At 41.5% G+C, this 26,636-nt stretch overlaps 1 protein-coding gene across 1 annotated transcript in view; it reads right to left on the bottom strand.

The window, feature by feature from the left end:
- Window positions 1–652: 652 nt before the first annotated feature.
- CEP350 (centrosomal protein 350) overlaps window positions 653–26,636 on the bottom strand; it is a 69,263-nt gene continuing 43,279 nt past the window's right edge. The window contains exons 28-38 of the mRNA XM_058808396.1: window positions 23,481–23,680; window positions 21,607–21,818; window positions 20,270–20,414; window positions 17,469–17,629; window positions 16,755–16,894; window positions 15,840–15,922; window positions 13,199–15,216; window positions 12,509–12,910; window positions 12,275–12,421; window positions 11,075–11,197; window positions 653–4,636 (exon numbers count right to left, since the gene is read on the bottom strand). Coding sequence (XP_058664379.1) covers window positions 4,472–4,636; window positions 11,075–11,197; window positions 12,275–12,421; window positions 12,509–12,910; window positions 13,199–15,216; window positions 15,840–15,922; window positions 16,755–16,894; window positions 17,469–17,629; window positions 20,270–20,414; window positions 21,607–21,818; window positions 23,481–23,680 — 3,796 coding nt within the window. The 3' untranslated portion in view covers window positions 653–4,471. The remainder of the gene's footprint in view (window positions 4,637–11,074; window positions 11,198–12,274; window positions 12,422–12,508; window positions 12,911–13,198; window positions 15,217–15,839; window positions 15,923–16,754; window positions 16,895–17,468; window positions 17,630–20,269; window positions 20,415–21,606; window positions 21,819–23,480; window positions 23,681–26,636) is intronic.

The following is a 26,636-nucleotide window of genomic DNA, read 5'->3' on the forward strand; positions in this document are numbered from 1 at the left end:
CATCACCACGTGCCCACACCTGTGGTTTGGCACTGCAAGTGCTTGGCTGTCCTCTTACAGAGCTCCTTCTACACCTTTCAGGTGTTAAAGTAATTTGTTCTTCTCTTGTCCTGGAAAGAAAACAGCAAAGATTTAGAAAAGTTCCACCAACACATAGTTTCCAGGGAGCAATATTTGCCCCTTGGTGAGGAAGGAATTGGTGCTGCTAGCAGCAGCTCTACAGAGATGTACCAATTTAGGAATACAAAACAAGACTGAGGTTCTGAATTTAATCTCAAAACTGTTTTTAACATAAAAATGTTTTAAACCATGAGTTTCTAAAACATATTTTAAATAAATATGTGCGAGGAGTAGTTTTTCCCCCACTGCGAACTCCTGCAATGATTGTTCAATGCTATTTTCTGGTGTTATCAACAGTCAGCTTTAACAATAAAGAAATTCTAAAGAAGTTATGATTATAATTAGGGCAACTCTAATGGGATTGTGTAGACTGATTGGCATCCCAAGCACAGCATCAGACAGAAAGTGGAACGTACAAGGGACAAATCTCCAGGACACCATCAGAATTAGCAACTGCTTGGATAATTGGAAAGCTCAATTTTATAAAATCCAGGAAACAAGATTAATTTATAAATCAGTTTATTTACAGAATTTGTTCTCTTAAAGTACATTTCAGTTACCAAAGATATTTACACTGGTGTACACAGGGACCATCCTGGTTATTTTACAGTTCTTAATTACAAAAAAAATTCCCCATCCCCCTCCACATCCTTGGATCTGTCTACTGTGCAAAGCTGCTGTGGATGTGAACATGAGCTGAAACTGGCCCAAACCCCAAGTTACCAGGTTATTTACACATACACAGTAAATGGGTTTCTTTTCAGCATCTCCACAACACAGTACATGGGGAGACCGAGCCTCCCAAAAGGCGGCTTTGCAAATGTGTATCAAAAGGCTCTGCAAAATCAAGGAATAAAACCCCCTAGTAAATGCAGGTTAATTACAGTATTCCTTTTTCATCTGTATATAATTTTGCATTTAACACTTAAATTACAAATAAGTTCAATAGTTTGCTTTTCTCCATTTTAGTTGGTTTGTAAACACTTCAGATGCACTAAATACCTTGTAAGATTCAACTGTTTGTCTGCTGAAAAGTACTTTGTTTTCCTAATATTCTTAAGGTAGCAAAGAGATATGAAAGTTGGAACTGCACACAGTTCCTCGCAGAATAGTCACTTAAAAGGTCTCTGTCACTGTGCTACTTCTGCAGGTATACACTTATTCAAGTATTGCAGAAAGCTAAGGCCACTTTTTCAAGAAAGGAAAAGGAACAAGATGGGATTTATCAATCCCTCATTCCACCTTGTGAACAACAAGCCTTCTCAGAAAGGCAGAAGCACTGATATTCCAGGGCTCGGCTCACAGAGCATCCTGCTGTTACAGAGGTACTCACACTCTGTGTTCCCACAAGCCTGGGCTTTCCCACCTGGCTCTGAGACCCTTCCAAAGAAGGAGCAGCATGTCCCCAGTGATGACAGCTGCTGCTGCCCCAAGCAGCTCAGGAGTCTCAGCAAAGTGTCCAGCCTTGAATCTTCTTATGTGGTTACACCGAGATAACCAGGACGCAGAAATATCATCTTGTTCTTACAAAGGGAAGGTTAGGGAGAGAAGCAGAGAATTCAGCCTGTTTGTGGGACCCCAGGCTTCCCCATATCTCCTCACTAGCAGCCTGACCCAGCCTGACCCTTGCTTCATTGCAGTAATCATCAGTCCACAAGTACTCAACCCACTTGAGGTTTTGAACGTACACTCAACTCAAAGCAACTCAACACACGTGAGGTATTGAGAAGGGAATTCACGTACGTTCAAGTCATTCTGGGGTTGCTCCTAGCAAGGATTGCTACCAAAATAAATCAGTGATGTCTGCAAAGGAACAAAGCCATTACTTAGACACAGCTTGCTTCTGTCCAAACACCTTTTAAAAACAGTTAGTGCTTCTGTGGAGGGTACTACAGCCAAAAGACAGCTGGCATATGATCTCCAATGGGACCCCATGCCCTGGCTGCACAACCTCCCCCCTCCTGCTGGACACACCAGAAACACCCCATGACCCCCTCAGAGGAGCAAAAAGCCCTGGGGATGCAGGACAACCTTCTCAACACTGGTCACAGAATCTACAGAACAGAACCTGACCTGATGCTCCAGGTACAACTGACTCTGCTCTCAGTCTGTGTCCTCTTTCCATAATTGCTACCTATAAAAATAGCAATCCTTGCTATTGAAAGAGATACACCCAGGAAAGGGAATCTGAGGTGGTGACCCAATCAGTGACACCATGCTGGTTAAATCTAGCAGCTTTAGTTTGCTTCTGTCTTAAGCATCCAAGGGTTTCCTGGTTCAGCATCATGACATTTTACATGAACAAATGAATCACTTGAGAAAAAAAGCTGAGCAATGCTCCACCAAGACTATTTGACTTCCAGCGAGCCAAAAGGCCCACTACTGAGGGACAGACATGCATATTCTGTGGAGGTGTCCCTACCCACCATTACCTCTCCTTGTTCTTCCACTCACAGAGCTCCCAGGGATATGGCTCACCACTAACTCATAATGAGGTGCTGGCAACACTACATCTGAGAATCTGTATGGACCTCTGGCAGATCCAACATTTCCCAGTGCTGTCCCTGAAGAATTACCAGCCGTGTGTCATTGTGCAAAATGCAAATATTCCAATGATAGCTTTCAAAAAATCCCAAACAATAAACAGCCCAACCAAAAAAAAAAAAAATAAAAGGTGGAAAAGCAGGAAGCCCAAGAACCAAGCAGATGAATGAAGCAGTTGAGATGCCTGTTGTGGGCTGCAGCATCTTTGGGGCACCTCTGAGGGCTTCAAAGTGTCTGTCTGCACTCCAGTGCCTGGAGAATCTGACTTCCCTCTGGGCCTTGTCCCAGGTTAGCAAACAGGGACATCCACTATTAAGGCATCAACGTTTGACCCCAGATTGTCCATGTTCCTCCAAGAAAAACACAACAACAAGAAGAACAGGTCAGGAACGAGCACTCAGCAGAATGACACTGCAGATGAATCCAGCCAAATCAACCACATAGTATGGTGCAGAAGTTCTGGGAAAGGAAGGGAATAGAAAGAGCTGGGAATTTTCACACAATTTGTCAGCTCAGCCCCCTCAACTCTCCATTGTCTCTGAACCAGGTGTTTTGGTTTTCCAGCTCCACTCCTAGACCTGTCTTTGCATCCCACCCTTGGTCACTGAGGTTTGGTTGTTCCTACCTTCACCCCCTGCATCTGCCTCATGAAGCTGGAGGTTTTGTGTGAAGAATATGGGGCTCTGGAACTTTCTAAACCAGATGCTCTCTCAAGTTTGTCTGTCTCAAAACACAAGACAGTGTAGCCAACTGCACAGGACACTCTCCTGTAATCCACTTAATAAATTATCTGAAAATAAATAAAAAACCCACAAGCACAAAACATGCAGACAGTCAAGCACCAGACACTGCTTTCTTTGGTGAATACACTCTGTTCTCTAAATTGTTCAAGTAACAGCTTCTCCAATTTCATTAGGTGACAGTAAGGGAGAAAGCTGAGGGATTGAAGGCCAAATTTTTGTGAGGAAATATTTTCCACTCCTGCATGTCTCGTGCCTGAGAAAATCCTGAGTATCCATTATCTGGGAGCAGCTGGTGCTCCAGGAAGAGAAGTGCTACACAGTAGGAGGAAAGTTGTCCACGGGCTCATCTTTCACACTTGACATTAGGCAGGCTTTATCTTGCTCTGCCTCAGAGCAAAGCAGCAAGAATTCTTTACTTGTAGGCATGAAGAAACATCATCTAATTTCCCTGGACTGGGCTGGCACCATGCTTGGTACCACATCACAGAAGAAAGATGAAAACCAGCTTCACAGAGAAGTGAATTAAATAGGCTCTGAAGCAGAAGGAACTGATGCACATTGTTAGGACTGCAGGAGAAGATGTGTTAAGATTATAACACTGTTCAGTATGGTAAGTCTCTGTTTATGACCAAAACTTGACCAAACTGTTGCTTCTCCAAATTACTCACATTTCTAAAGACGAGTACTGATGGGTGACCACCATTCCAGCAAAACAGCCAACACCCCAACTTAACCCAACCCTTTCAGGGAACAAGCCAAACATATCAAAGCCCCAGGCCGGGGCCCCGGGCAGCTGCTGACAGTTATGTGACATAACTGCATTGGCACATGAACAGTCTTGAGCACTCCTCAAAGCAGCCTCAAGTGAAGGATCAGCTTGTTCCAAACAATAAATCTGGTGCAAGGTCTTGGCAGCCAGTTCAGGTTCTTTTCATCCCATCTGAACTGCCTGGGAACCCCACGCGTGGAAGTCCAGCTGCAGCACGTGCAGGGAGGAGAGCAGGTCAGGAGTCAGGGAGGCCTGTGACTCCATGGTTGGCAGCTCTGAGCTCGCTTCAGCACTGTCAGACAAGCAGCAGTCTCCTCTGTTTCTCGTTTATCTGGTTCAGTACATCAACAGTGTCTCTGATTAAGGCCTCAAAGATCCCATCTGCCAACTGCATCTTGACACACAGCTCATCCTCATCGTAGTTCACCCACTGCGCTTCTTCCTCGTGCAGTTCCTGCACCTTGGAGGGGAGAAAAGCAATAGAAACATTACAATTCTGTTGCTTTAAAATAATATTGCCTGCAAAGTTCCAGAAAGAGTCCAAAGCAGAGTCTGTCTGTCAACAACATATCTGTCTTTGTGAGAGATTACAGGAAACGCTTGGAATAGCAAAACGAACACAGATCTGTTTGAACCAAGCTATTTCACTCTATGAATGTTTTCTACTTTTCACTCTAGCATTCATTTTAAAGGCTTTCATATTCCTGCACAAGTTTTTCACTTGAAAGGACTCAGCTAATGGGAAAGTCTTGGCCAACAGTAGAAGGTCTATTAATTAATTAATCCCTAATTATGTTTTTGCAAGAAGCTGATTCCTTGTAGCTTAAAATGGTAAGAAGTAATGGAAAGGCCTTGAACAGGGCAAGGGTGAAAAGAAGAGATTTCACTGCAGTTCAGTTTATAAAGTAATAAGAAAACTTTAGGGAAACAACTAAATTCCAGTGATTCTGCATAGGAAGAATGCTTACATGTGTTATAAGACAGCATTACAACTCATTTGCACTGAACACTCCATGCTTCATTGCATTTGACAGCATTACTACAAATGGAATTTTGCACCAGTACATTCAAAGAGTACTTACTTCCTTCTATTACTAAATTGTTGACAAAGAAAATCCCCTTTTACTCCTCACTGACAAATAGGTGGTTTAGTATCAGAATGAAATATATAATTTCATTCAGCAAATCAAGTCTTATTGAGAGTCTCTCCAAACTGAACATCTTCAATTAAACTTATTAAAAATTTGTCTTACTGGCCATTTCAGTATTACAGACAAACCTAAACACACTCAAACATTTTAGAAAAGAAGGACTGAATGCAAACATCCCTTGTATTTAAAGTGACAACAAAAACCCGTTAAAAGCTCTGTCTCTGCTCATCTTCAGCAGAAACCTCTTTTGACCATAAATCTTACACTCTGAACTCAAAATACATTTACAGTGTAGAAATGGGGCAGACACCTACACATTGCCAAATTAAGGTTTGTGTTTGTTAAGGTTAAACATACTGAAAAACCCACTAACCCAGGATATGTATGTAGTAGTGCTGTTTTCTGAGACAGAACATGAACTATAGCCCCAAGACACTCTCTTCCTTTTGCCTGAAGCTAAACCTCCCACAAACTGCTCTCTTTTGAAGCTGACAGCTGCTGTGGCACAATGCTGATTCAGTAACCCCAGCAGAGTGTGAAGCTCAAGAAAAGCCTGCTATGGGAAGCCCAGGGGACTGGCACTGCTGCAGGGTTTGCAGCCATTCATGAGGTCCTGGTTAGACACAGGGCTCCAGGCTGACAGCTCCTTTCTCCCTCTTTTAAGAGAGCTTGGGGAGAGGGGCAGGGATCTCATCCTGCAAACAGCTTTGGAAGAGTCACACTGCCTTTTTACAAATCTGTGCTACCACAGCAAGTGTAGCACAGTGTGCCTCTTTCCCACACAGCTGCCAAGGAAGAGGCATTAATGGCTTCATTAGGCTTGTTACTAATAAGGAAGAAGCAACAATCTTTGCAATCAAACTTTGAAGAAGTGCTGTAGGTGAAATATAATTTAAATGGAAGGCTAACAAGTGGTGGATAATTTGGTGTGGGTTTCTGTGGGGGTGAATGTCTGAAAGAGACTCCTGAACTCTCACAGAGAAAAGTGCTGCTTGTAATTTATGTATGTGCTGGTTGAAAATTCTGATAAACAGCAGCATGTCCCAAGTCCTGCTATCAATAAAGAGGCAAAAGACAGAAGCAGCAATTTGCAGACTGATCATGTGTTTTGTGTCTGCTTCATAGATTATTTAGATAAGGAAGAGACAGGGGTCATGAAAAAAGAAGTGATACTGAAAAAGGATTCCCTAAAAGCAGAAGTGATTTGGGAAAAAACAACAGGGGGCTCAAAGGGAGGGGGTGAAAATGGCTGCTGCAGGAAAGATCCTGGAAATGGGGGAAGATTGTGAAGATGAAGGAGGTGGGTGGAGACAAATGCCAGGGGATGCCCAGGGACCCTGACTGATGACATCCAAGGCTGGTAACCTGGAGCAGCTGCATGACAGTGACTGATGGGATTTTTTGCCCAGGCCTCCCAGGCCAGCAGCCACTCCACTGCTGAAAAGCGAAGTCAAGACTTAGTGAAGGTAATGCTGAGGGTGGGGAAAGCCAGTGAGAAAAATAATCAAGCAGGTTAAAGCTCTGATCTCACTGGCCTTGAACAAACCCCAATGTCCAGATCCACACTAAGGCGCTGTTTATTCTGTCTCCCTGACAACTGTGTGATGAGACAATTTCCTTACTGTGCTCAAGCAGTGAAAAGGGATACATGGAATAAAGAAGTAAAAGTAAACGAGACAGGAGAAGGTACTTGATCCAGGCAGAGACAGGCTGGATGTTTAACAGCACCAGAAGGAAAAACAGTATCAATGGTTAATTTTCTCTTGCCTGTATCATTCCTCCCTCTCTCAGAGGCAGAGTGCACAATTTCCTTTGGCATTAGCAGGACTTCCTCGAGCATACTTTTGGAAAACTGTGAGAATGTGCAATCTGCAGCTGCAGGCAAGTCCTGTTTATAGTGCATTCAGAACATGTGTGGCAACTGCTGTGCTGCTTTGCAGCCCTGGCTGCAACATCTGAGCCAAGGCAGCTGTGACTCCTTTGTCTGGGGAAGGTTTGATCCATTTGTTGTGTTACCACAAACTGCTCCTAAGTAATTGAGACAGTTTCTTTAATAATTGACAACTATAATGGCTTGCATGGAAATGGACTTTGCCTTTTCTTCAGTACTTTGCACTTTTTTATGACAAAAGTAAAACTTCACATGTTTGATACCAGGAAGCAAGATCTCTACACCAGAAAGAAACTGCATTTGGGTGAAGTCAGGAAAACTACAGTTTTAACTAATTCAATCTTCATGAAAACATAAAGAGCAATGAAATGCAGAAGGCCGTGTGGTATTTTTTTCTCTGTGTCCTTTTTTTTTTTATATGCACACTTTTTATGTTAAAAAAAACATTTAAAGAAGAGGGGCATGCACACAAAAGAAAAACTAGAAGATAACATGGTCACATGATCCTGCTGGCAATGTCACAGCACCTAAAAAACCCCACATGAAGTAACATAATCAGAAGGAAATGTAGAGAGTGACTTAGCATGTTTTGATTTCTCAAGATTCCTGTTCAAAAGCAAGAATACCTCTAAAATAAACTACATTTAAGGAGTAAGTAGACTATTAGGGAGACTGAAAAGTATAAGCATCCAGATATAAAGTAGCATCCTGGCTGAAGGCCAGCAGGAGGAAGGCAGGCAGGTGCATTCTCACAGCCTTTTGCTCTCAGAGTGCCTGGAAAACTTCAGACACAGCAGACAAACAGCCTTTCACTCTCTTCTTACTGTGCACTCCCTTGGGTTTAGATCTGGGGTGCTGCAGCAGTGGCACCTCCAGCTTTCCAAATAAGCCAGCTTAGTAGGAACAGTCCTGCTTTGTTGCTGAGCTTCTGCACAGAGAGAAACATTTTGGCTGTTAAATCAACAGGTCAGAAGATCAAGCACTTTGCAGTACTCTGCTGGCAGGCTCCTCAGGTGTGAAAACCAAACACATAGGTTTGGCAGTATCATGTGAGCTCTGCTTTCTCAAGCTCCACATAAAAGAGAAAGGGGCTGGCAGGGAAAGCAATGGCAGAGTTTGTTCTAGCCCCATGCAAACAGATCAGCACAGGGAGTTTTGGCTGAAGACCCAAGTGGAAAAAAAAAGGAGTGGAAACAACCTATTGTCAGCACCTGAACTTAAATAAGGAGATATGAGGGCTCTTGCTGTAGTTTAAAAACAGGTTTTGAAAGATTCTGGCAGCCCTGATGTACCAAAATGTACATCTGACATTCTCCACAAATCACAGACAGCACATGTGATAAAGGAACAACATGAAGGGACAAAAAAGGAAGAAAGCAAATACTTAGACATTCCTTTAATTTGATCTTAAACAAAGTGGCTTTTCATAAATGTGAACTCCTTTACTTGTTTATTGAAAGCCAACATTTGCTGTAAATGTTAGTAACTGGAGCAAATATCCAGCATATCAGAGGGATCCCTGAAGAATCCCAATATAAATTCTTTTCTGAGGACAGAGATGCCTGATTGAAGACAAAAAGAATGCTGCAAAAAGGAGAAGAGGAAGATGTTCTTTTGTCACTGGCACTAAAACATGACTCACCACATCAGTGTCAATGCTGGGAAAACACAGACCAAAGTGAAAATGCAACTAAAAGTGCAGCAATTGGAGGAAGCTGCAAAGCTCAAGGCAGAGCAAGGAGGAAAAGGATGAATCCATCTTGTTCTCCCTTTTGTTCTCAGGAGTGTGATGGCCAACCTAGAGGTCCCAGTGTCACAGAGATCACCAGTGCAGCTTCTCCTGCTGTGTCCCTTCCCACAGGGATGAACCTTCCACTGGGAATTAAGTTTAATATGAAAAACCCAGAACAGAGTATCCAGGCATAACCAGGAGAGAAGAAGTTCAGTCAAACAGCCTGGCATTTGTTTCTGTGTCTGCTGAAGAAATAAAAGTCATGCCCAGCTCCTGGGTCAGACAGAACTGGACAGTCAGGTATGGTCAGTCTTCTCAGTATCACTAAAATACACAGTTGTCTCAACAGAAAACTGTGAAGGCATGTTTTCATTTTAAGGTTAATTTGACTTAAAATGGAAACAAAGAAATTGGGAAGAAACTGTGCTCTAAGTTTAAATGCAAGTAACAGAAGCATAGGAATATTAATCTCTGCTTTAAAGAGATCATGTCTTATTTTAACAGTCATTGTCTTTACAAGCATCAAAAGAATGTGGGAAATCAATGAGCTCATGTGTGTATTCACACCGCAGTGGTGTATACTGGCTACACCTTCACAAAAACTGGAACTAAGTATTTTGAATTGTGATTTTGTAGATTCAGCACCTAAACCTACAAAAACAATCTCACTTTCTCTTTCAGGAAATTTCTCTCTTGTACTACTTGAATACAATTCCAACAAAATGTGAAGAATCCTAAACCTGGCCTCTCAGTTTAGGGCTACCCCATGAGCTGCTGGGAATAGGCAGCAGGTCTTGCACCTGTATTTCCTCTTCTGGCCTTGGATCTGTGTCACCACAGAACTCATGACCTTAAGCTGAGGTTGACTAGGAGGCAGAGAAAGCTGTCCAATGCTTTATATTTCACAGAGATTTTAATAAAATAGAGTTCAGTTTCTCTTGCCTTATCTCCTTAGGTTTTCAGTTAAAAGTTCCTCTGATAGTGGCTCACATCAAAGTATAAATTTTTAAGAAATGCCCCTGGGACTGCCTTATTCCTAAAGCATGGCATGCTGTAACCTTCACAGAGTTATTCCCAGTGTTCAGCTGAAGTTTTATTACCACATTCTTGTGAGAACAAAATAAAATTAAACACATTATTTATTAGGCCAAACTTGTCAAAGCTCCATTAATCTTTGATGCCTGGCTCTGCATGTAAATCACAGACTGGATTGTCTGAACTTCAAACATCACCTGAAGCACTCTGCATGCCTTCAACTAGAAGGAATCTTTCTTTCTAGCTATGCTGCAAAAACATTAGGAAGTTGGTACACATGCACAATAGCTGTAATATTAATTCCCTTGGAGATCTAAACAGAACTTTTTTGTGCATGCTTTAACAACCTCTATATCCCAGAATCAAGAGTATCAGGATGTATTGGGATCTATAAATATATATTCTATTTACATACAATTAAACCCCTGTGTTGGAAGCCCTCCAGGGATGGGCAATTAAAGACCACACGACCCACAACTCCCAATTACTCATATGTGCTCGTTGTGTGGAATCAATTCCAGGTGTAATTAAGTGAAGCAGTGTTAATGACGACTCGTATTCCCAAGCAGAACCTTCACTATCATTATAGCCAATAAAGATGTTAACCAGGCAATACAAGACAACAAAATAGCTTTCAAAAACTGTACACAGCCAGACATGCTCCATCTCAGGCAGTTTTAACACTGAACTGTCTCTGCCCCAGTGGCAGTTGCATTCACTAGTTTAATTACATTCTCTCTATTACTGTCTCAAATTAAATAATATTACTTCAAAATAAAAACATTTTAAGTAAGAGGAAAAACATATTCACATCTCAAAGAAAAAGTTTATTCTCAGTCAAATATTTCATTGTTTCCCTCTGGAAATTCATGCTTTAAACTTTTTGGGAGTGAGTGAATTTATACTGCAGTCAAACGAGTAGGCAGAATTAACTCAAGTCATCTTCCCTCACTGGCACTGGACTTCTGACAGCTCATGTACACTTTGTATTTTTTAAACAGCATGACTGAATACTGAAAATACATTCATGTGCCACACTTCAGTCTGGTGGACAGTACCTGACAAGATTGTTTGTGTTCATCCACTTACCAGTATGTGATCCACCCGGTCTCGTTTCTTCCGCCCAAATTTCATCATCTTCTGCCAGTCTGTTTTGTGGTTAGGCTCTTTCCTCAGGCTGAACAGCTTCAGTACTTCAGCTGCAATGAAGTTCTACAGAACAGTAAAGGTGAGAATTATCACACTTGAGCTATGAAATTAAAGGTATGCACAAAGCAGCTCCCATAAAAAAGTCACATTATAGAATTCACATCAGCTTGGCAGGACAATTATTTAACCCAGAATTAGGGGGGAAAACAAGACACCCACTGCTGCTTCAATCTTGAGAACAGACACTTTCAACACTACACAAAACAGAGGATTCTGACAATTTATTTTATGGGAAAATATTAAAGAAAAGGAGGGTGGGAATTTGGTGTCCCTGCTGTCCCCAGCCACATGCTTTGAAGTCTTCTCAACTAACAGAGTCATTTAGATACTATTTCTTCCTTTTCTTTGCTTTCCTAGACAGTTAACATGCTGTATCTTCAGCAGGTTAATCAAAATTTACTCAACTGCCTCAATTTCAGAAGAAACAGTGCAGGTGGAAGCTTTCATTTGTGTCCTGATGAGCCATATGGAAGGTTCTTTGTGGAGGGAGACAGGATTTTTCCCAATGTCAGCCCTGCAAGTTTAACCTAGGTCCAATCAGATTCTCATTTGTCCCCAAGGCTCAGCGATTTTGACATTCCTTGAGCACTACCACCAACACATAGAGGCCTCCTCTGGCTTGCCAAATATGACAACGCCCTCATCAGTCAAAGTCTGGGTTCCTCTGAGCAACTCCTGCTTTCCTCAGAGAGGGTGGTATAGGTGTGTGTGTTTGAGTGAAAAATCTAACTCATCCCATTTGGCCCAACCCTACTGTTGGATCCATTCCAATTTAGCCATACAGAAATCTGCTACAGCAGCAGGCTGTCAGGATACCAATTTTATAAGATCAAGGTCATCCTGGCAGTTCTGCACAGAGGACTGAGGTTTAAAAACAACCAGCAGCAGTCATAAGGACAGGGAGGCCAATCTGTTGCGTAGAAAAGGACCATTCTGACAAATTTTCTTTCAAGTTGGTCATTTTCTTTTCTCAACTCATCTCTTGCTGGATACACGTCTTATGATCTTCTAACACTCAGGTAAATGCCAGTTCAGTGCTTTTCATCTTACTTTCCCTGCTCAACAAAGACTTTGTCCTACCTTGATTTCATCCAGATCATTTGGATCTTTGACTCGGCGAAAATAAGCAGATGCGATCCTACACGGTTTCATCCAAATGGGCTGATTCAGATTAGGATCCTCAGCGAAGATTTCCCCAAAGATCTCTCTTGTTAAATCAAATACCACCTGAACAAAGGAAAAAGTAAAGGTTATGGCTTTTTTTGTCCATGGTAAAATTTTGGAGGGCAAAACCAAAACACCTGAAGACCGTACCTTTCTATAAACCTGCTTGTTTATGGTGTCTGTGTCCTGCTCTTGGAGGGTACCACTGAGATCTGTTTTAAGGCTGCAGCTTTGAAGATCATGACCCAGCTCTTTCAGTTTCCAGAGCTCCTCAGCTGCTGCATGCACCATCCCTTCCACCTCCACTGCAGTGTGAGGGACTGCCAGGGCCTCCTCGCTCGGCTTGGTCGGCACTTTCTGCGGCTCTGCCTGGGGCAGCACTGCTGGTTCCTCAGCTTGCTTCTGCTGCAGCTTACCAGAACTCAGGCCATAGTCCTCATCAAACCAGTCCTGATCATCTCCCAGCACACTCAGGAACTCCCTGTTGAGCTCCAGCTCTGCCAGTCTCTTGGCAAGCTCCTCCTGGCCACTGGCACCAAACACGGGACTCTCCTGCGAATCAAGAGCCACAGAGTAAATGTCAAAGTAGTGTCACACCCTTGTGTCCTTCAGCTTAAATTTTTAAATGCTTTACTGATGTAGTTGGCAAGAAATGGCTACCAAGCCATGCACTGGGATACACAAAAACATATGAGACACCTACAGAACATACAGGTAATCTCCACATCATCCAGCAGAACCTGGGAGAACAACTGGTGCCACACCACATTCCTGATTCAATCATCCCCAGCCAAAGGCACAATCAACTCTTAACACCAGTGCAAGATGTCTGCTACTCACCGGTCTGGGGCACATGTCTGGAGAGGAAAGCTCTTCTCTGTCATCTTCCAAATCAGAACTTAGGAAGAAGTTATTCAGTCCATCTGGAATCTGCTTTTCCACCTGCTGAGGTGGAGTAGTGGCTTCCTCCTTCACATCACAGAGCTCCTGGTTGCTCAGCTGGATTTTCTCATTTTTGATCTTCTTTATTTGCTGTAACTGATTGACTGTGTCTTTCACAAAATCTCTTAGCAGACTGTCTGTCAGCAAACTGACCTTTTCCAGTTGGTCTTTTGACTTTTCTTCCTCTCTAAGAGGCAGGCTGAGCTGTGCTTCTAACTGGTTCTTTTCTTTTGTCAGCAAATCCAGCAGTGGGGTTGCAGGCTTCTCCACAACACCAGGAGAGAGATCATCTAACTTTTCAGCACATTCCTCCCCCAGAGTCTTCTGCCTCTCCAGTTTTTCAGAAAGGAAATCTGATACATCATCCACCTGAGCAGTGGAAATCTCATCCACAACATTAGAAGTGAGAGGAGTGTGGCCAGCCTCCTCTTTTACAGCATCCTTCAGGTAATTCACCACTGACTGTTCTTGGGCAAATGAACCAGTAGCTACAGAAATCTCTTTTATGCTGTTTGCTTTAGATGACAACTCCTCTTCAACCCTTTCCTCAGCTGAGGCTTCTGAAACAGCTGTGTCCACAGGAGCTTTATCCTGGTAATAGTTCTCTGTTGCATTTCTGCTCTGGCTTTCAGCTTCTTTGCCAAGTTTAGAACTTTCTCTATCTTTCTGCTCAGCTTTGTGTTGTTTCTCCAGTCTATCATCAAAGAATGAATCTTCATCATCCTTATTTGTGTCTAAGTGGCTATCAATACTTTCTGTAATGTGAGAGATTTTCTGAGGAGGAGCAAAAATACCATGCTTTTCTCTGCAATCAAAATATTTAATATCATCATAAGTTCCATTGTTGTTCCCTTCAGGTTTATCCAACTCCACACCAGCCCAAAACCCTTTGGCAAATTTAGTGAGCCCTTTGAACCGCAGCGTTCCAGGCTGGACTTTACTCACAAGTACTCTGTCTCCAATGTTGAAATTGGACAAGCTATCTGCTTCTTCTGTGATTGAAGCTGAGGCCCACAGAGGTGAACAAGCAGGAGCCTGTTCTTGCTGCACATCTCTGCGTTCAGCATTTTTCAGAAGCTCTGTTGGGGACTTCAGTTCCAGCAGCCTCTCTGAGTGCGTGCTGCCAGAGACAGACCTGCCACTGAGGCACTCGCTGATCTCGCCATCGCTGCCCAGGCTGGCCTGGGTGTGCTGGGACTGCTCCCTCAGGGACTTCCCATCAGCAGAGAGCAGGGATCCCTCAAAGTCATCTCTGTAGCGGTCCCCAGGCAGTGTTTGTTCAGATGAGGCTTGTTTTCTGGAAGAGGATCCTTCAAAGTCATCGGGGTATGATGGCTCTTTTTGACTCAAGAGCTGCTCAGAAAGCAGATCACCTTTTTCCTCTGCAGATTTGCTGAGTTTGTGAGAAGTCTCCTCTATGCTTGGGCCACTTAAAGCATCTTTATTGGACTGTCTCTGTTTTAAGATTTCTTCTGTATCATGAAGACCTTCCACAGCTACATCTAACAGTTCCTTCTGAGAGAGTTTGTTTTCAGAGCAGTGATCCAGTGAACTCTCCTGTCCTTCATCTAACGTCAGCAAGACGTCAGAACTGTCCACAGGCTTAACATCAGAACCTCCATTCTCATATTCCTCTGACTTTATGTATTCCAGATCTTCTGTAATCTCAGATTCATGGCTAATGGTAGGACCAACACTGGATGCATTTACCACTTTGTTCACTGACTCAAGACTCCTGCTAATATCTTTCATTTCTTTGAGACGATCTGAGGAATCATCAGATCCTGCTCTGGAACTCTTTGCTAACATTGAAGCCAAGGAAGCTGTTTCAGAAGGTTCTCCTGCATGGATAGCTGTCACAGCCACCTTCTTGGTGTGTACAGACACAGATCTCTCAGTCCTTGATGACACAGCATCTTGAAGGAAAATAAAAAGTGAATTTCAGCAGATTGTATAACCCACATTGTTTCATTGCAAGCTGCAATCACAGGGAACTAAATTAATATCAAGGTTTCTGTGTTAAAAGAAGATACAAACTGGTGCCTTGGAAATATATACTTCTGGCTGTTCTAAGAACATGAGCAACTTCCATTCAGTTCCAGGGTTATAAAGCTTGCTTTCTACTTCTGTTCCTTTAACCAGCATCCCAAGGTAAGGACTCAGTTATTTGTTTGCAAGCCACAAATACAGTGAAGATTAGAACGGGAGATAATGAGATAATCATCAACTGCAAAATAGTGAAAGTGTCTGAACTCAAGTGGTAAAGGAACAACAAACAAACTAAAAAGGCTGTCACTTAATTATGGTTTCATATACACCTCAGAAAGAGTAAACTAAATACTAATACACAAGGTATTCTGCAAAAGCAGAATCCTGCTGCATAAAACTGCAAAAAATACAGCTCCATCACTATCGTTTTATGAAGTCTCCATCCTCTCTTAAAACCTCTTTGTGAATCAAGAAGGAAAAGGTTAAAGAATTTTAGAACAGTCAGTCTTCAAGATCTTAATCTGTAGTATGGATTCTTCCAGTTACTCACCTGCATGTTCTGAAACAGATTCCAAAGATGCTCTGGATCTTTCTGACTCAGTCAGTGATTTCCAGTTTTTAGCTGTTTCAGGCCTAAATTGGAAAAATCAAATTGCACGAATTACAGTTACACCAGAGGGTGATGTTTGGTTGGTTTTTTCAATAGATAAAAATAGAAATACAGGCATGTATAATTTTAACACCACACCAAAGTGGCATTATAATTATAACATAAGTAGTTTGCTTTGTCAACATACTATGACCTTAGAAAATGGGAATGGGGACAGAGGGGAGGCTGGAGAGTCCTGGAAACTATTTTTTTTTTTTAAAGACTAATCAAACTTTATCTCTTCCCAGAAAAAGAAAAAAAAAAAAAGGAGAGAAAATGTTGGGTTGTTTCTATTATTTTTTTCATTTGAAAGCACTAAAATTGCACCATCTGCTGGAGAAAATGAACGCTTAAAATACAGTAGGAAGTGCAAAAGGTCAGTTGAATTCTCTACCCTTTAAAACCTAAGATCTAAACCAGATTTAAGTTGCAAAGATGAACAGTTTGCCTCACACACTGCAGTGGACATAATGAGTGGCCAAAATGGAAAAAATAAAGCATTCAGGCAAATGATTCACACACAGTATCTGGCAGAATTCTTGCAAAACAGAAAATAATTATTTTTTAAAAAAATGAAAATAGAGCCTGAAAGGCTGGGCAGGAGAACAGTGAGGTGCATAAGATTACAGACATGGTAAATCTGTTTTGGGTCTGGTGACAGCAGCAAATAGGTCTATTGGATACTGCCAATGTCCAGTGCTTTAAAGCACAGCAGTTAGCAGCTTTTCTTGCATCCATGGCTTTGGCTAAAACAGCAATCAGTTCCAAAATAATCTCAAAAAAAAAAAAAAAACGGGACAGAGAAATCCCAGCTACCTATGGAGTGGTGGTGCCTTGATCTTAGGTTTTTCAGCAGCAGCTGAGGATGGAGTTTTGATCTGAGGTTTGGCTGTTGGTGATGCCTCCAGATCTTGGCTCAGCTCTGCTTCAGTCTTCTTGATAAACTCATCATAGGACTGCACATGGAAAACAATTCCAGCTGTTAATACACTACACCACAACTACAATTCAACAATCAAAACCTAGTAAGTGAATATAAAATACACTCAGCTTCTCTATAAACCAATCTACTTAACTTTCCCAAAATCTACAGCTGCAATCCTAGAAATTTAATATTTTACTTCCAAAACCAAATTCCATGAGCACTAATCTTTAATCCCAGCTAGGACAGTAATGTGCATAAGCACACATAACCCCCAGAATGCTGCTAGCAATCCATTACAGATACACATTTTAAAAGGGAATGGGATTTTTTCCTCAAGGCTCATGATTGGAAATGGTTAAATAGCCAGGTTGGATGGGGTTTTGAACAGCCTGGTCTAGTGGAAGGTGTCCCTGCTCATGGCAGGGGACTGGAATGAAAGGATTTTCAAGGTCCTTTCCAACCCAAACTGTTCTGTGATTCTGTGTAATAGTCACATTTCTATCACAACAAGGTGTCTTTCACAGCTGTTGATACAATATTTTGCCATCAAGATTTATCTAAGTCTAACAATCTGTTACTTTGCCCTTCTTTCTTCTATTCCTGACCTCCAGTTGTTTAATCAAACTGGCTTCCTGGGCCTTCAGTCTCTCCTTTTGTCTCTTTTTCTGCTCCTTTTTCAGCTGGTAAACCACAGATTTCCTTTTCCGTAGCTCATCCTTCAGGGCCCTGATGCGTCCTTCGATGTCACTTTGATCAGAGGTGGTTTCTGAAAAAGTTATTTTTAGTCTTTACAAACTTGCACCTCACAAAACAATTCTGAGCAAAGCAATAAACAGTCATTCAGTAATTACAAAATGCAGTCCAAGAAAAATGTCAAAGAATGTAATGTCAACATATTATTTAACATCTTAAGGTGGGATTTCAGGTTCTAAACACTACTATGTGTGAAAGATACAAAAAGGTGTTGCATGTTGCTTAGTTTAAAACACATAGTTAGGCTGTGATACAATAACTTGTTACCAGGTTTATTCACACCAACCACACATTTATGCTCTTCAACATTAGCTGCTTGTCATGTTGGGTATTGCAGAAATTCATTTTTATATTTAAAAATACAACTTGGAGCTGCACACCAAAAGTTTGAAAACACCAAATATCTGAAACACAGGCTCACAATTATAATACAGAGTTTCAAGTGGCAGAGTGCACTTCATTGATGAGAAAGTCACTTGGGACAGTGTACTTCAAACCAAGTATAACTTTCTGGGCCATTCAGATTTTCTATCACCTAGACTAAATACATCCATGAATACAGAGCTGACTGGCCAACAGCTGGAAGGGAAGTCAACTTGAACAATGCAGAGATTGTCACTGTCCCCAGATACTCAGATTTAGTCTCTGCATAGTAACCCAATTCTACCAATAACTCTGCTGACTTTCTTATTTCTGCTGTAACAGCTTTCCTTATTTCCTCTTAGTCTCTCAGACTCTATAGACAGACTGCCTCAGCCTCTCATTAGTTGTTTTTTATCACCCACCTGACCATGTCCACTTGTTTCTTGCTTTAAATGTATACCAACATAGTGCAAAACAAGATCCTTGTCCCAGACTGCTGCTACCACAATTAACTATCAAAAACTCTTCAAAGTATTACCTGACATAGCCTTACTGGAGCTCCTCCCTGAGCTCGTGTGCCCCTTCCTCTTTTATAGCTGCAGCTCCCAAGAGGAGGATTTTGGCTGTTTTGTCTTTCTAATGCTCAGTATCACCTGTCCTGTTTTCTGGATGCTTATAAATGCTGATTACTTTACTTGGTAGTTTAGAAAGTCAGTTACCAATATGCTTTGGTCATCTAGCAGGAACAGCTGACATTTCCCTAATCCATCTCCTTTCTAAACATAAAATGAAGGATTCCATTCTTAATAACAGCCAGTAAATGCAATCAAACTACTGTATTCTTTTTGCATTAACAACTGTTGTTAACTATTTAAAATTTTTTTAAAAACCCAAAACCCAAACAAAAAGAATGGAATCTCACTTGCTAATCAGGAGCACTTTGTGATGCCTCTGTAATTAACAGCTCCTCCCTAACAGTAAGTGACCACTATGTAATTACAGCATTTCTTGATCAACTCATAAGGGAAAGATCTGCACATGCTTTCATCTTTGACAGCCTTGTCTATGCGTGCATCAGACTGACAGGGCCATGACTTCACTGTTAGTCAGCAGGCCAGAACATTTGTCTCTTTACAATGGAATGATTTATTGTGAAACCAGCACCATCCTGATCAGCTTCCCACCTCTTATACCTTTCTTTAGAATGTGAAGTCAAAGACTGTCAATATTTTGTTTTATACAGGCTTATTTTTGTGATCACTGTTGACTGCTCTACATTTCATAATGGCTTCCTTATATGACTGCTGAGTCAGAGCTTTAAAATAACTTTTATCAAGGTGCTGAAAGCTTCACTGTGTTGGAAACTGCTCTCCAAACAGAATCCCAACACAGATTACTCAGTGCAAATACGTAGGTGTTTCCCACAGTAAGTTACCAACCATCACAAACAACAGACACTACACACAAGAGAACCTGCTAATTCTTTTTCTACAGAAGAATTACTATTAAAAATCCCAAGAAGGAAAATGCTATCTCATTTGCTAAGAAGTATTTTGTGGTGCTCTATCAATTGCACTGTGGAAAACAAGATGTTCTAGAGACTAAAAGTGTGGAAAGAGTCAAAACTGACTTCCCAGGTGAACAGAGTGGATGATGGTGACCCACTGGAGGGAGCTCAGGATCCCCTGCACTCCACATGACTGAGACAGCAGGGAAAGGGCTGCTCTGAACCACTTCGCTTCCAGTATTCCTCCCATCAATATATACTGGCAGGCAGCTTGGGAACTGGATAAAGGGTATAATGAGTCCATGCAGGAGATTTTATAGCTCTAAATGCCTCCTCAGGCCCTATTTTACTGCACACAGACCAAACCCTCATCCACAAATAAACCCCTATGTCCTGAAGCATCCATTGATTCTGCACATGGCAGACCAAAAGTGTCTCCCATATTGCCATGTAACAGAGCTGTTCTGCTTCTGGAGCTGGGTGTAGAAGGAAGAATTTTTAAATCCTAGGACCACCTTAACTATTGACTCTTATCTTCTTCACATGTGCTTGCAGAGCCTGTACTGCTTTCTGCAAGAGGATATAAAGTATAAATCTTCTTACATTAAGATCTTATTCAGCTGGAGAGATCAAATTACATAATGGGAAAATACACCCACCAACCCCAAGCTTTGGCAACTTCCAGGAATTTGTCTGCCTCCCCACACCTATGTCTGCACTTCAAGTTTGTTAAAAGAGAAACTTTGAAAAAGCAACATAAACCCAAGTGAGTATTACACTTACCTGACTGTGTCATAGATAAAGATTCATCAGACCAGTTGTGAGATGTCTGGTAGGACTTCACAGGTGAATGTAGCTGTCCTCCAGTTCTGTGGCTGCCTTTGCTGCAGTCTTGCTTTGATACAGATATGCTGCTTTTGGGAGGAGACTGAGAGAAGAACAGGATAAATAAGTAATTGCAGTTTGAAAGTAAAAGATCACTGTCATCAGGAGCCACTTAAAAGGAAAGAACAGCAGGACAAGAGGACATCTCAAACAGTGGTACCTATACAACAATCTTAAGAATTCAAGCTTGCTAGAGAATAAAACAGTAATACCAAGAGCAGCAACAGCTGACTGCTTACTTTGAGCCCTGATTTCAATAAACCTGCTTAGACTACTCCACTACCACCTAAGTGAACTGACATGGCTCTGACTCACATGTGTTCAATACATTTGTGTCATCTGCAGCAATAGGAACTCCCAGTAAATAAACTAATAAAATTAACCACTTCATGGAGAGGGTGCAAGACAACACTCTGAATCAGTGAAACAACAGAGCACTATTCTTTCTGAGGCCAGGCAAAAAATCAAGGAGCAAATTTCTTCTAAAATGCTGCTTAATGCTTCAACATTATCCTACAAACCTTGAATACACCTTGGACATAACCTCTGGCACACATTAGACATTTTATTATTATCTCCTCAGCAAATCTGCCAAGAAAGTATTTGTAATAAGTCTAGATAAGCAGTTCTTTTACCTCACAGACTGAATTTTCTGTCTTATTGAACACAGGGCAAAGTTATCAGGATGAAACTCATTAAAATTATCATCCAACTAGAAATAACAATCGGAATAGAACAATAGGGCAGAATTAAGCAGCAAGCAGACACAATCTGAAACCCAAAGGACTGTGCATGAGGTTACAGGTCTGCTTCTTTGTACTATAGCTACACTTTGGGATACATTACTTGCAAATAAGGCAAAGTGGAAAAACAGAGCATAGCTTCCATGGCCTCAAAGAATTTATACAATGGCAACAAGCTAGCCCACAGCTAATTCACACTCTAAACTGGGTCAGTATTCCACCACTTAGCACTGCATACCTACGTGACATACGTAAAATGTTTTGCAAGACTCCCCACAATTTTAAAAATATCTAAACTCTGTGTGGAAACAATATTTCCTCAAGACTTCAAAGAACATGTCTGATCACAATGATTACTCACAGCGATGTGAAATGGTATCATAAACACAGAAAACAGATTTAGTGAATAGTGTAATCTCTACAACCGGGATGGCTGTACTTGCCACTTCTCTGATAGTGTGTAGAGTACATAAGGCAGAACAGCTCACTCACCAGTTTGCCAGGTGATGTAGAGGACTTGAAATCTTCAGAATAAACAATTTCTTCATTAATTGTACTCTGATCTGGGCTTTCTGGCTGTCCATGGCCCATAGGCTCTGAAGGGACAGACTCAGCCACCAGACTGCCAAGATCTTCTGGGATAGAGCTTTCACTATTCAGATGAGAGCAAGAAGGCACTGGAGACTCTTCCTCACTAGCTGTTTCTGAGATTCAATGAGAGAAAAAACAAAGCACATCAGAACCATCTTATGCAGAAGCTGAAGGCATATAAGGCTGAAGGCATAAGGCTGAAAGGCAAAATTGCTATGCTGTCTGCAGATAAAGTAGTAACTACTAGCAATACATGTCAAACAAGCATTATTTCCCTCACCTACAACTGCTGGTGGAATATTTAGCAAGAACAAGCCTGTTTACCAGAGAAGTATGATTTAAAGCATGATTTGTGTTCAAGAAACAACTTGATGTGGCACTTAGTGCCCTGGTCTAGTTGACAAGGTGGTATTAGTAAAAGGTTGGACATTATGATCTCATGAAGCCTTTTCCAATCCAAATGATTCTATGCATCTGTGAGGCCTGCACAACAATCTTAGTGATTGCTGAATATCTAAAATAAAGAGGTTTTCAGGATATTCTAACATTTTCCAGACAACACACCCTGAAAAGATTATTAGGGAAACCTGTCCTTCCAGTTGACCATACAGAAGCAAGAGTCACTATTAGTCTGAAGAAGTCATGGAGGAGCATATAATCTGCAGGCCAGATCTTGAATTTACAATTGATTGCTTCCTTTACAGTAGTTGCAGAAAACATTTTAATGTTATGATTTCATCATGAGTCTCTCAAATGGCAACAAACAAAATAATAATTTGGGGTTTCAATATTCCTGTTTACTAAATTCTGCAGGAGTCATGGCATTACTGAGGCAGCCACGGAGAACTCTTCAGTGTTTGAGTAAAGGCTGGGGAGAAGGACTTTTCCTTCTGAAGCAGGGCTGTGCTCCAGTGTTTACTGGTAGATACAATTGGTACAAAGTAATTTTCTCACTTATTGATAAGAATTCAGCATCTTTGCTGAATTTTTGTTCATTGGAACTTACTGATTCATACACATATCATCTTGAAAATGTCTTACAATGCCTAAAATCCACATGACTGCTTTCAGTAACAAGTGTAATAAGGCATTACTCTGAATTCCCTTTGCACAACCAAAGGATGCGCTGCCTACTTTCAGTAAAGTGGGGAAAAAAAGAAAAATAGATATGTTTTCAGAACAATCCCTGAAATCACTTTCTCTCACTGCAATTCTGTTCCCTGTGCTTCAGCAAGATCCACTTGTTCACGTGTTTTGCATGCACTTCTCAAAATATGTGATTGGTTACAGTCCAGGTGCTTTGCTGCCCCCCATTATCGAGTTCTTGTGGTTTTGGAATTTGGTTTCTGAGCTTCTTCTTTCTTATTTTAGCACAGTTTATGTCTTAGTAACCTTAATGAATTCCAGAGGGCCTTGAGAAAATCCTGGTAAGAACAGTAACAAGTGAAATGGCTGGTGCACCTTGTAGTCCAAGTTGTTCAGACACATTGCTACAATCATGGCATACTGCAATATTTCTGCTTTGAAAGACAGAAATACAGTTTAAAAATTGTATATAGAAGTGACTGATGGGCTTATGCTGCACTGTTCACTTGGGAGGATACACAGCAAAGGAGAAATACACTTTTAACTATGGTGTGAAACAGGCAACAGAGTGCAGAAATTGAGATTCCAAGTGTCCAGATAACAACCAAAATATCAGAAGAGGAAACACCTGCAAAGCTAAGCAATCCGTCACTCTTATAATATGTGTCACTTCCCCCAGCCCCCATTACCTTTGGGCTCAGTCCTCTGATCCCCCAGCTCTTTCTTGGCCATCTTGGTTTTGAGCAGCTCCTTGTCCCAGGCAGCCAGAGCCTGCTTCTCCATCCTGCGGATTTCGGCCTCCTCGGCATCCAGGCGCCGCTTCCACTCCAGCAGCTCCTCCGCGTGCTGCCGGCGCTGCATCAGCTTCTGCTCCCTCTTGGTCAGGAACCTGCCAGGCACAGCACAGGACAATGCCAAACCAGCCAGCCACACTCAGCTCCCAACACCCAGATGCTCCATTGCCATCATTCCCACAACTGCAGTCGTTCAGTTCATTTTCTAGGATCATATCCACAATAACAGATCTCCCAGATTTCTGACGTGCTGCTGCAAAAACCCCACAAGTAGACAAGGGTTCTTTTCTCTGCAGGAAGTAATCTCTACATCATACTGTAAAGAGGCTGTTTATATTTAAAAAAATCTTCAAAATCATTAAAATCATATGCACTAAACTAAACAGAAAAAAGTTCCCAATTTCAGGACACGAAATGTACCTGTGGTATTAAACTGGAACCTTCTAGAAAGCTGCAACAATTTGAAAAATGAACTTTTCTTTTCTGCCAATCCCAGTGACAGAAAAATTGTAACCTCAGTTGCCCCATGGTTTTTTCCAAATATGTAATTATAAGAGAAGATGATTCTATATGAAGAGTCCTCCTGGAGCTTTAATCTTTCTTCCTTTAAGCATCACCTCTATGGACTGGTGCACTTGGAAGGTAAATTGTGAGCTGACAGCATCAAGAAAATAACCATGCCAGACTGTTCCTTCCCAGCTTCTAACATATCTAGCTGGTAGATTAAGAAAAAAATCAAAATTAAAGCTCATGCTGAAAATTCATAGATATTTTCTTTCTCACAAAGAGCTCTTAAGTGATCCATGAAACCTTAGAATTGACAAAACTCTCACAGGATTTGGTAGGTATGAATAGGTTTGTGTGCACACCTTTGTTCTCTTTGCCAGCTCCTGTCTCATTTCTGAGCACTGAAGTAACCATAGCACTTCACCTTTCAGACAGTAAATTGGAAGCAAGTTCAGCATCAATTGCACACACTTCCTCTGGCATGCCAAGTCTAGAGAAAAGTGTCTATCAATCTATTAATCTCCTCCACTGAAAGCTTTAAGATGCCACAGAATCACTCTGTAGAAAGTCCATAGTTTGCCATTGGTACAGAAGTTGTGGTGCTATAGAAGGCAGACTTCAAAACTTGTGATACTTTGTTTTTGCAAACGTCCTTATAATTTTCAAGCCATCCCAAGCACTTAGCATCAAAGTTTTTAAGCTGCAAAGCAGATAATAATCTCATTTGTGCTTTTTAATCTCTCATGTTTCATAAAACCCTTTTATTTACAGAGTCTGGAATGGCCAAGTGACTAATGTGCAGGTCTTGCCTGCTAAGGGACACTTCTCATTTGCTCACTCAGTGTTTGTTCTGTTCCCTGGAAAAGTGAGCTGGCAGTTGGTCAGAAAGGTTGAGATTCAGATAAGTCCTTCTCTAAGACAGATTTAGACAAAGGGAGCAAGTTATGACATGAAGAGAAAAGTTTCAGAAGCCAGTTAGAGACGCTCACAATCTTCTTTCTGATGGTCAAGACAAGACGAGGTGAAAAACAGAAGCACCTCAGAATCTCTGGAACATCTGCTACCTTGAAGCTGACAGATTCCATGGTTTTGTGCATAATTTTATTCTTTCTATAGACAAACATCAAACATCATCTACACTTATGCCAAACTGACAGGCTGGTGTCATTAACAGAGCAAACTACCAACAGCAATTGCATTACAAACATGACAGGACAGTCATGATAATGTTGTGTCTTTCACCAGCACTAGCAGATCTATCCACTCTTACTCTCACACACACATCAGTTCCAATTAGTCCAGCAGATCATGCATGTGGAACTTGTTTTAGAGGTCATTATTACAATGACCTCAATGCAAAAAGCAACTTTTTCTTCTTTCTTCACCTACTGTTTAATTTCATCAGGAACTTTTGCAGTTTATTGGGTCCTGAGAGAGGCACTTCAAGTTGAAATAAAATGCAGAGAAAGGCTGAAATAAATGGATTCAAAAGAGCAGGACTCCTTAAAAGCAGATGTCAAATGAATTAACCCAAAAGACCACAAACAGGAGGAGAATTAATGAAATTGCCATGAAAATAATTACCACAGAAGAACTACTTAATAAGAAAGATAAGTGAACAGAAGTGATGGGAAAGAAAGAAGATTCTAACAAAAACTCACAAGAAGAGGAGGATCAAAGCAGCATGGCCAAAGATGCAGACCCTTTCATAACCCTGGGTTTTAAAGGCCAGAGCCACAAAAGAGCAGATGCATTGCCTTAATATTTACTGCAGTCTAGAGGGTTCCAGTTGCAACACCAAGCATACACATTTATCCTCAAAAGCAGAAAAAAAAAAATTGCAAAAGCACATCTGGCATCTATGCACCTGGAAATGTGGGGGAGCAATGAGGAAGCAGCAGCACTCAGATTACAGCAGCATGACTTCAAAGTCTGTTTCTCTGATGCTAATATCACACATTTTATCCGTGCATTTCAAATATTAGTGTTAACCTGCTGCTCTAAACTGTACTTGCACATTTTAAGGGATATTGACTTAAGCCCAAACTATGAGGTTTCAGCAGCTATTCTGAAGTACCAACCAGACAGTGGGAGCAGAGTGAACTGTCTGTTTGCCACTCAGAACATAGCAGGAATAAGAGATTTGAATCCTGGAATGGTTTGGGTTGGAAGAAACAATAAAGACCATCTAGTTTCACTCCTCTACCATAGGCAGGGACTCCTTTTGCTAGACCAGGTTGCTCAAAGTTCCTGCTGACCTGAACACTTTCAGGGATGGGACAGATTGTTGTGCCAGTGCTTCACCAACCTCACAGCAAAGAACTTCTTCCTTAGATTTAATCTAGATCTACCTTCTCTCATCCTAAAAACATTACTCTTGCCCTATCACTACAGGCCCTGGTAAGTCTCTCTCAATTTTTCCTATAACCTCACCGTATATGCTGAAAAGGCACAGTAAGGTCTCCCTGGAGCCTTCTCTTCCCCAGACTGAACAGCCCAACTTTCTCAGCCTTTCTGCACAGGAAAGGTGTTCCCTCTCTTTCA

Source organism: Ammospiza caudacuta, chromosome 7 (genome assembly GCF_027887145.1).
Source record: "Ammospiza caudacuta isolate bAmmCau1 chromosome 7, bAmmCau1.pri, whole genome shotgun sequence".
NCBI classification, from domain to species: Eukaryota; Metazoa; Chordata; class Aves; order Passeriformes; family Passerellidae; genus Ammospiza; species Ammospiza caudacuta.